At 49.5% G+C, this 10,006-nt stretch overlaps 1 protein-coding gene across 2 annotated transcripts; it reads right to left on the bottom strand.

Annotated features, from left to right (window-relative positions):
• Window positions 1-3,236: 3,236 nt before the first annotated feature.
• Window positions 3,237-9,855, bottom strand: LOC128409292 (zinc finger and SCAN domain-containing protein 20-like). 2 transcript variants are annotated; one of them, XM_053379641.1, is made up of 3 exons: window positions 7,659-9,855; window positions 6,795-6,914; window positions 3,237-4,354 (listed from the first exon to the last, which is right to left on the bottom strand). In XM_053379641.1, the coding sequence occupies exons 1-3, from the start codon at window positions 8,355-8,357 to the stop codon at window positions 4,337-4,339; spliced, it is 837 nt and encodes a 278-aa protein (XP_053235616.1). In that variant the 5' UTR covers window positions 8,358-9,855; the 3' UTR covers window positions 3,237-4,336. The 2 variants fall into 2 exon arrangements, with proteins under 2 accessions (XP_053235616.1, XP_053235617.1); XM_053379642.1 differs by lacking the exon at window positions 6,795-6,914.
• Between the last annotated feature and the right edge of the window lie 151 nt (window positions 9,856-10,006).

The raw sequence follows: 10,006 nt of genomic DNA, 5'->3' as shown, positions 1-10,006 counted from the left end.
CTCAGCTTTCACAATGGAGGAATGTAAACAGGATCTATCCTGCAACAAAGGCCGATGCTATTTCAAGCCTCTTGGCTTGGTGTCTTCTGCGAGGATCAGTGTTGCTGAGCTCATGGAAGGCACAGAAATGGTTCCCACCCATTCCACAAAACAAGAGCACCCGTAAGAATCTGCTTGGGTCTGGTTTTCCGCAAGGAGGAAAAACCACGAGTTCCTCCAAACAATGGTGGAAACCTGTGGCCCTCCAAATGTTGTTTGCCCATCAGCTGGTGCAAAATGCAGGCATCGCAACTGCTCACATGCTGCCCAATAGGTATTTAAAATCGTTGGCATCTGCCTGTCTTGAGAGACAATGGAGTGCGCTGTGGCGATCACACAGGGTCCCCAGACGTTTCACCGGCTATTGATCCCTGTGCCACCACTTTATTTCTCGCTGCCACCACCCAGGCCCTACCTGGTACAATACTGAGTCCAGACAGGGTTAAATTGGAACATAAACTTCTGTTTATTTATTGCAGTTTAACAAGCATGTGGTTTCATAAACGGTATCGGTCAATTATATTTGTGGGGTGCCTATCCAGACCTATAACTTCCGCTACCTGCGCTCACTCACTAAACCACCTCTCAGATATTTATTTACTTGTCTTCCTAGCCCCTAACTGTTCCTGACTCAACTTATTTCGCTACACTAACTCAACCTACCCACAGACTCTATCCCAATTCATTCCCACACCAACCAACCACCCAACTCCCAACGAACTCCCCCCTTCACCCCTCCCAGAGCTGGTTTTATAATCTCTCTGACTCCACCCCCTGGGTTCTGATTGGGTAAGCTGTTTAACTATTTCACCTCCAGCACTCTCATATGTTAATGTCACATGCGCCTCCGAGGGTGAAGTCAAAATGGATGGGGGATCACAGCGCCTGCTGTGGCTACAGAAGCCGGCAACACATAACCACTGCTTCCCAGACACCCTTAACAAACTACAGTTTGCATAATTCCTTCGAGAAGCCATGGCTGATTCATAGAATCATAGAGTTGGAATAGACCACAAGGGCCATCGAGTCCAACCCCCTGCCAAGCAGGAAACACCATCAGAGCACTCCTGACATATGGTTGTCAAGCCTCTGCTTAAAGACCTCCAAAGAAGGAGACTCCACCTTCTTTGACGTGGTTGATTGACATGGCACGTGCTTTAAATGTAAAATTGCTTGATAATTCTCCCCTCTAGGTAGGCAAAGGTTTTAGCTAACCAATGGAAGTTTATTTTGTCCCTACTTCATGCATGGTCTTTCACAGCACTGCAGGAGGTGGTGATGGCTGCTAACCTTTAAAAGGGGATCAGGCAGTCCCATGAAGGATGAGGCTATCAATGGCCCATTGGCATGAAGGATATATGGAGCCTCCATCTACAGCAGGAGTGTACCTCTGAATATGAGATGCGGAACAGCAGGAGTCAGGAAGGGCAGCGCCTCTCTAGCCTGCCTGGTATCATCTCAAGAGGCATCTGATTGGCTGCTTTGGGAAAACAAGTTACTGGACTAGAAGGAACTTTGATTGGATTTGGCAGAGCTCCTCCTGGTGATCTCATAGCAGGGGTGGAGAAACCTTTGGCCCTCCAGATGTTGCTGCACTACAACTCCCATCAGCCTCAGCAAGGATTGCCAATGGTTGATGGGATTTGTAGTCCCAACAACAACTGGAAGGCCAGAGAGACCCTGCACCTGCCTTGTAGAAGTACCGCCTAATTCAATAGGACTTAAAAGGTAAAGGTAAAGGTACCCCTGCCCGTACGGGCCAGTCTTGACAGACTCTGGGGTTGTGCGCCCATCTCACTTAAGAGGCCGGGGGCCAGCGCTGTCCGGAGACACTTCCGGGTCACGTGGCCAGCGTGATAAAGCTGCATCTGGCGAGCCAGCGCAGCACACGGAAACGCCGTTTACCTTCCCGCCAGTAAGCGGTCCCTATTTATCTACTTGCACCCGGAGGTGCTTTCGAACTGCTAGGTTGGCAGGCGCTGGGACCGAGCAGCGGGAGCGCACCCCGCCGCGGGGATTCAAACCGCCGACCTTTCGATTGGCAAGCCCTAGGCGCTGAGGCTTTTACCCACAGCGCCACCCGCGTCCCACATTAGGACTTACTCCCCGCAAAAACATGAAACAGAATCACAACCCAGTCCAGTAAAAGCCCATTTTATATATTTTTTAAACAAAATATAATTGAATTTGTTGAAATGCCATACACACAAATAAAATCGCATGTCAAAACAGTTCCACATCAGAATGCAGGTTAGGAGGCACTTGTGTTTGATTACTTCGCTGCACGTAGAAAACTGAAGTAGACCATAATCTTTCTCCTTAAAGCTGCCTGTGTGCAGGATGTTTTGTGTTTTACACGGGAAGAGCATTTTAGACCCAGCCCCACTCGCATTTCTAAAGATGGTAGAATTCAATAAAAGCGTCTCTTCTGCTGCATGCGCAGATTGGCTTTTAAACTTTACAAGGAAGGGTGTATAAAGGAGGACTCTGAGCCATGGAGACAGGAAAGATAAGAGTCACTCAACAATGGGCCCCAAAGCTGTAAGCTGGCCACAAGCTACCCATGTGTGGAATAACCTATACCAATAAAAAAGGCAGGGCGCCATAGAGATAAAAGAACAGAGTGACTCCCCCAAACCACTTTTCATTTCTGCTCCACAAATGGTGCCCTCTTCTATTCTCTTCCCAATTATTCTGCCAAATCTTTGGATCATCGCCTTCCTGGAGGCTGGTAAGAAACTAGCAGGGCTTTTCCAGAGTCGCCCATAGCAGCTGCCAGAACGGAAAACTGTTAGCAGCTACAGGCCTCTGGCCATTTCTGATCATATTTTTTCACTAATGGGCATCTTCGGAATTTTGAGAAAGCGCCATGAGTGCCAGTCACAAAATGGCTGCCGTAGGGTGTGTGGTATGACACAAAATGGCTGCCACGTATCTGTGGGTAGCATAATATGGTGGGGGACGACCACAAAATGGCTGCCACACCTGAAAGAACAGAAAATGTCCATGCCCCCAGTATCTGTGGGTTGAAAGGAACCCAAATTAGCCGCTGCCACACTTTCTCATAGAGAGAAGCTTTTGGCGCCTCTCCTCAGTTCATAATGGAAATTGGGGTCCTGGCATTCAATGGAAATGCAGACATGTTTAAGGGGAGGTGTTCAAGCCACTGAGAACAGGAACTGAGCAGGAGGAACGTATTGTGGATTTTTGAGGGTATATTTATTGAGACCTTGTACAGGTGCCGCAGGAGATACTGGCAAGGACAATGGCAACCATTAATGCCATGGCGTCAACCCTGGGTACCTGCTCCTTCCCAGGCTATTGTGTGAACTAGCCTTATGTCCCCTGTCCCATGAGAATTCCCTGATTTCTAGTAAGGTGCACGATTCTGAAAGAATCTCTCTCCCACAACCCTTGAGAATTTAAACAACTTCCTCTCCTGTGTGGGTTCTCTGGTGTGCAGTAAGGTCCGATGTGCTAAGGAAGGATTTGCCACAGTGTGAGCAGGGGCCTGGCTTCTCACTCAAATGCGTTTTCCGATGCCTGGCTAGTACCGAACAGCGACTGAATCCTTTCCAACAGTCTGGGCACCAGTACGATTTTCTGCCCGTATGAAGTCCCTGGTGTCTATTAAGGCTTGATTTATTGTGGAATGTCATGCTGCAGTCCAAACACTCGCATGGCTTCTTTCCGGTGTGGCTTCTCTGATGATTGTTAAGAGCTGTCCCGTGAGCAAACCCCTTCCCACAGTTGGCGCACTCGTACAGCTTTCCCCTCAGGTGCGTCCTCTGGTGCCTCATGAGGTGCGCGCTCTGATTAAATGTCTTCCCACAGCCGGAGCATTTATACGGCTTCTCTCCAGTGTGGCTCCTCCGATGGGTAATGAGGTTAGCGCTCCAACTGAACCTCTTCCCGCAGTCCGAGCACTTGTACGGCTTCTCTCTCGAGTGGATCCTCTGATGCCTAATGAGGTTGGATCTGGCGAGAAAGCTTTCTTGGCAGTCCGAGCACTTGTACGGTTTCTCTCCTGTGTGGATCCTCTGGCGCCTATTAAAACTCGATTTAGCGCTGAAGCTTTTCTCACACAAAGTGCACAAACTCCTTCCCTTTCCTTTGTGTATCCGTTGTTGCGGGACTATTTCGCAGGCTGAGCCTTCTGGGCCTGCAGTGGCTTCCCTCCTCCAGTCTCCCCTTCCATCTTCTCTCTTGGATCCACCATCACTTAAAAAACTCTGTTCCAGCTCTAGACTACGGGCTCTTTTGGAAGACATCCGCTGTGGCTCCCCATCGCTGTCACTCATCCAGCCATCACCACCTGAAAAAAAAGAAAAAAAGAGAGCTGCGCTAAGAACAGCAGAGGAGACTCAAAAGAGTGAACAGACCAAATGAATGGACCTATTTACTCAGGGAAATGGAAATACTAGTATTAATAGTACAGTGGTACCTCGGGTTAAGTACTTAATTCATTCTGGAGGTCTGTTCTTAACCTGAAAGTGTTCTTAACCTGAAGCACCACTTTAGCTAATGGGGCCTCCTGCTGCTGCTGCGCTGCCGGAGCACGATTTCTGTTCTCATCCTGAAGCAAAGTTCTTAACCTGAAGCACTATTTCTGGGTTAGCGGAGTGTGTAAACTGAAGCGTATGTAACCTGAAGCGTATGTAACCTGAAGCGCATGTAACCCGAAGTAGTTGTTGTTGTTTAGTCGTTTAGTCGTGTCCGACTCTTCGTGACCCCATGGACCAGAGCACGCCAGGCACTTCTGTCCTCCACTACTTCCCGCAGTTTGGTCAGACTCATGCTGGTAGCTTCAAGAACACTATCCAACCATCTCGTCCTCTGTCGCCCCCTTCTCCTTGTGCCCTCAATCTTTCCCAACATCAGGGTCTTTTCCAGGGAGTCTTCTCTTCTCATGAGGTGGCCAAAGTCTTGGAGCCTCAGCTTCACGATCTGTCCTTCCAGTGAGCACTCAGGGCTGATTTCCTTGAGAATGGATGCGTTTGATCTTCTTGCAGTCCATGGGACTCTCAAGAGTCTTCTCCAGCACCATAATTCAAAAGCATCAATTCTTCGGCGATCAGCCTTCTTGATGGTCCAGCTCTCACTTCCATACATCACTACTGGGAAAACCATGGCTTTAACTATACGGACCTTTGTTGGCAAGGTGACGTCTCTACTTCTCAAGATGCTATCTAGGCCTGTCATTGCCCTTCTCCCAAGAAGCAGGCGTCTTTTAATTTCGTGGCTGCTGTCACCATCTGCAGTGATCATGGAGCCCAAGAAAGTAAAATCTCTCACTGCCTCCATTTCTTCCCCTTCTCTTTGCCAGGAGGTGATGGGACCAGTGGCCATGATCTTCGTTTTTTTGATGTTGAGCTTCAGACCATACCACTGTACTAATAATAGGTAGGCAAAAGGTAAAGGACCTCCGAATGGTTAAGTCCAATCAAAGGTGACTTATGGGCATAGCTGTCAACTTTCCCCTTTTTTAAAGGGAAATTTCCTTATTCCGAATAGGATTCCTCTCAAGAAAAGGGAAAAGTTGACAGCTATGCTTATGGGGTTGCGGTGCTCATCTTGCTTTCAGGCCAAGGGAGTTGGCATTTGACCACAGACAGCTTTCCGGGTCATGTGGCCAGCATGACTAAACCGCTTCTGGCACAATGGGACACTGTGACGGAAACCAGAAACACTGTTTACCTTCCCGTTGCAGCGGTACCTATTTATCTATTTGCGCTGGCGTGCTTTTCAAACTGCTAGGTTGGAAGGAGCTGTGACAAAGCAACGGGAGCTCACTCCGTCAAGGGGATTCGAACTGTTGACCTTCTGATCGGCAAGCCCAAGAGGCTCAGTGGTTTAGACCACGGCACCTCCCACATCCCTGATAATACTAATAATAATTCAATTTATATCCCATCTTTACTCCTGAAGGAGTGCAGGGCGGCAAACACATCAATAATAAAACATTTAGCAAAAACAGTTTTAAAAGCATTTAAAAGTCCAAAAAACAGTTATATCGGCTGTGAGTCCTGGAGGTCCTGCTCTCTGCCTTGCTGGCCTTTCCCCACCTACTTGGGAGGGCGGGGCCTGACTGACTCCAGCTACAAAAGCAGAGGCTGCAGAAGAGGCCAGAGACCATCTTGGCTGCTCTTGGTGCAGACGCAGGTCATGGAGCCTGAGTTTCCCAAACCTCCTCCTGCAGTGAACCATCATTGGCAGGATCGCCAACAAAGGTGGCAGGTACCTTCTGTGTTTACAATTAATATTTTTTCCCCTCTTGCTAATTATGCTGTATGAAATGTGCATCTTATATTTGACTTCCCTTAATAATGTTTTCTTTTGGAATGCTTAAGGTTTATTTATTTTTGCTCACTTTGCTATGTTAAATGTGCATTCTGTAGCTGACCTACACCCTTAGTAACATTTCATTTTGAAATCTTTAAGATAACATTTTAGTTTCCTGTTAATTAGCTAGCTTTGAATGTATATTTGACTTCCTTCTGTAATGTTTTTCTTCTGGGTTGCTTTAAGTTTTAATGCAACTTGCAAACAGCTTTGAGATTTTTTTCCCTCTTAAAAATATAAAGCGGTATAGAAGCGAAATGAATAATAGTAAAATAATAATCACTGGGTTGCCTGGAAAAATCCCTCAGCCCTCAGCTGCCTGCATAAACAGGATTGTTTTCAAATTCCTTCTGAATATTATTAAGGGAGGGGCAGATGTACTTCCACAAACCTCAAGCTCAGGTAATCCTTACCTGGCGAACTGGCCTCCTTCCCCTTTCCAGCCTCTCTATGAGACGCCTCGGAGCAGTTTCAGACAAAGTTTGCTCGGCCTCTGCAAAGCTCACTGCCACCTCCTGGATTAGGCCCAGCTCCTGAAAGAACAGCGAACACTTTCCCCCCTCCTTCTTCGTCACCAGAGTAATAGTCCACAGGACAGCAAATTCCCAAATTGCAAACTGCAACGCAAACACCTACCATGAGGCAGTTTCTCCTAACGGAAACTTTTTCCAGTCTTGAAATGGGCACATTGCCACATGGTCAACTCTCTGGGGGCAAAATGCTTAGGATGGACAGGGCCAGAGACAAAAGCAGCTGGGGAAGCAGATGTGACCTTTTTCATTTTGTACAGAAGCCTACCTTACATCCACACAAAAGTCACTTTTCTACACCTATACTAGCTTAATAATAATAATAATAATAATTTATTTGTACCCCACCCACCTGACTCTCCTCAGCCACTCTGGGCAGCTTCCAACATAGAGTGGTACCTTGGTTCTCAAACCTAATCTGTTCCGGGAATCCATTTGACTACCGAAACAGTATGAAAACCCAGACATGGCTTCCGATTGGCTGCAGGAGCTTCCTGCACTCAAGCGGAAGCTGTGGAAGACACGTCGGACGTTCAGCTTCCAAAAAACGTTCGCAAACTGGAACACTTACTTCCAGGTTTGTGGCATTCAGGAGCTGATTTGTTTGGGGGCGAAGCCGTTTGAGTACCAAAGTACCAGTGTATATAAAAACAGTAAAATGTAAACCATTACAAGCTCAGGTGTCTTCTAAAAGTCAGATATTCTTTGCCCTGCCTTTCACAGGACAGCCTGAAAAACTCTCCTCACCTGCTCTTCCTGTGTCTTGGCCTCTCCTCGCCTCAGCAGAAAATCCTCTGCAAGAGCCACTGCCCGGCTGCAGGTCTCAGGGCGACCCACCCACTTCTGCATTTCCTGGGGCAGGACAGCCAGAAACTGCTCCAGGATCAACAGCTCCAAGATCTGCTCCTTTGTCCGCTTCTCTGGCTTGAGCCACCGACAGCAACGTTTGCGGAGCTGTCTGTATGCTTCCCTGGGCCCCTCTGCCTCCCTGTAGGAGAACCGCCGGAACAGCTGGCGTTCTCCGTCTGCCCCGAGGGCATGTTGGCCATCTCCCTCCACTTCCCCATAATCCTCTCTGTCTCTGGGATCTGGCGAGCCATACATATCCTCAGCCAGCCCACGAAGTATGTGCTCATCACACCCAGCCCGCGTGCGGGCAGTTGTGGGTCCCTCGGTGTGGGTAAAAGATAATTTGGTGTCCCCCCACGGTGGCTGTGGGCTCTCTATGCTGGAGTTGTGGGGCTGAACCACTCTGAGGAAGTCTTTCCACTGGGCTTGCCAGCTCTGCTGTAGCAGCCCCTTGTCCTGCTCCCCTCTAACATGTTTCAACAACGGCCATTTTGGAAACTGCCCAACTGCCTTCACTTGGACGATAGGGAGGGCATCTCCTGTGCCTTTCTCTGCTCTGGCCTCTGGCTTGGAAATGGCTGGCTCTCCAGCATCCATCTCTTCTCTGACTTTGGGCCTCCGGAGCTGGCGACTCGGGAGAGAGGATGGTTCCCTGTGGGCCCAGCTTAGTCTGGGCCCTCCATCGCTTCTTAGAGAAGCAGGGAAGTGGCCTGCCTGTTGCTCTGTTCTGTTGGCACACAAGGAGATGTCGCTGGTGGGCAGCAGCTCTCTCCCCCAAAACACTTCACCCTGGAGGAATGAAACATGCAGAACGCAGAGTGTGTTGCATCATGGACCTCAGGCTGAATATGGCCCCCGGGGCTCTCTTTATCTGGCCCTCAGAACCTTCCCAAGGCCACACCCCCTCTACCCAGGCCACACCCTCAACAGTCTTGCTTTGGCCCCATTCCTGGGCATTTTCGCCTGGCTGGAATGTGCCCCTGAACTCTGACAGCACCTCTTTGCTTGCCTAGATTGAGGACAGAGAGGAGAGTCTGAATAGAAACTAGCTTACTGTGGGGATGCGAGTGGCGCTGTGGGTTAAACCACAGAGCCTGGGACTTGCTGATCAGAAGGTCAGCGGTTCGAATCCCCGCGACGGGGTGAGCTCCCGTTGCTCGGTCCCTGCTCCTGCCAACCTAGCAGTTCAAAAGCACATCAAAGTGCAAGTAGATAAATAGGTACTGCTCCGGCGGGAAGGTGCGCTGCTCTGGTTCGCCAGAAGCAGCTTAGTCATGCTGGCCACATGACCTGGAAGCTGAATGCCGGCTCCCTCGGCCAGTAAAGCGAGATGAGCGCCGCAACCCCAGAGTCTGCCACAACTGGACCTAATGGTCAGGGGTCCCTTTACTTTACATTTACTGTGTGACAGCAGCATTTACACTTGTTGCTCTGTTTGCTTTTGTCTCTAGCGCTGTCTCCTGCTGACGTGTGGCCCTCGAAAGGCTGCCCAGAAAAGGCTCCCCATCCTGATACAGACAACAATCTCGATTCTCCTCGCGCTGTTTGTTATGGGGCCAAAACAGTTCCACCCAGACGGAAGAGGGAGCTATCGGAAGGCTCCAGGGAGCCGCAAGGTTTGCAGAAGTGTGGGCAGGACAGTTGCTTGGCATGCAGAAGGTTTAACCCCCTAGAATCTCCAAGTGCTGCTAGTAAAGGCTTCCTGTCTGCAGCCTTGAAGTGCTGCTGCCGGTCAGTGTAGGGAATGCTGAGCGAGACAGACCGAGTTGTCCGACACCGTAGGAGGCTGATTCCTGTGTTCGCTTTGCAGGCAGAAAATGCCAGGCAACATCTCAAACTGGGAAGCTCCCAGCTACTAGGAGCTTCGGAAATTTTGGAGTTCCTCTGCCCATGAAAGGACGCAGCAGCCCTTGGGCTGAATAGACTAGTGGTCTGACTCTGGCACAAACTGCTTTCCCCATTCCCAATTCCAACATGTGTTTCCCTGCCTTTTGCTAACTCCTCAGATTGGAATCTCCTGCTCTTCTCCCCCAAATGCCCCTTTTCTGCCCCCCAGCCAAATGCACCTTCTACTTCCCCCAAGAAACAAATTGCAGCCAGCCTGCAGAGGGTTCAGGAGCTCAGCTGGGCAAAGGAGGAAGGTCCTCCACTTTGGACAGCACCCCCCCCATGTGCCCCTCCATTTCCTGCCTCTCTAGGAAGGAGAGCTCTGTCCCCTTAACCATTCGAGGGCCAAAGTGTGCTTG

Source organism: Podarcis raffonei, chromosome 2 (assembly GCF_027172205.1).
Source record: "Podarcis raffonei isolate rPodRaf1 chromosome 2, rPodRaf1.pri, whole genome shotgun sequence".
In the NCBI taxonomy this organism is placed as follows: domain Eukaryota; kingdom Metazoa; phylum Chordata; class Lepidosauria; order Squamata; family Lacertidae; genus Podarcis; species Podarcis raffonei.
Note: the sequence above shows the minus strand (reverse complement) of the source record. Positions and strands in the feature narration are given on the sequence as shown.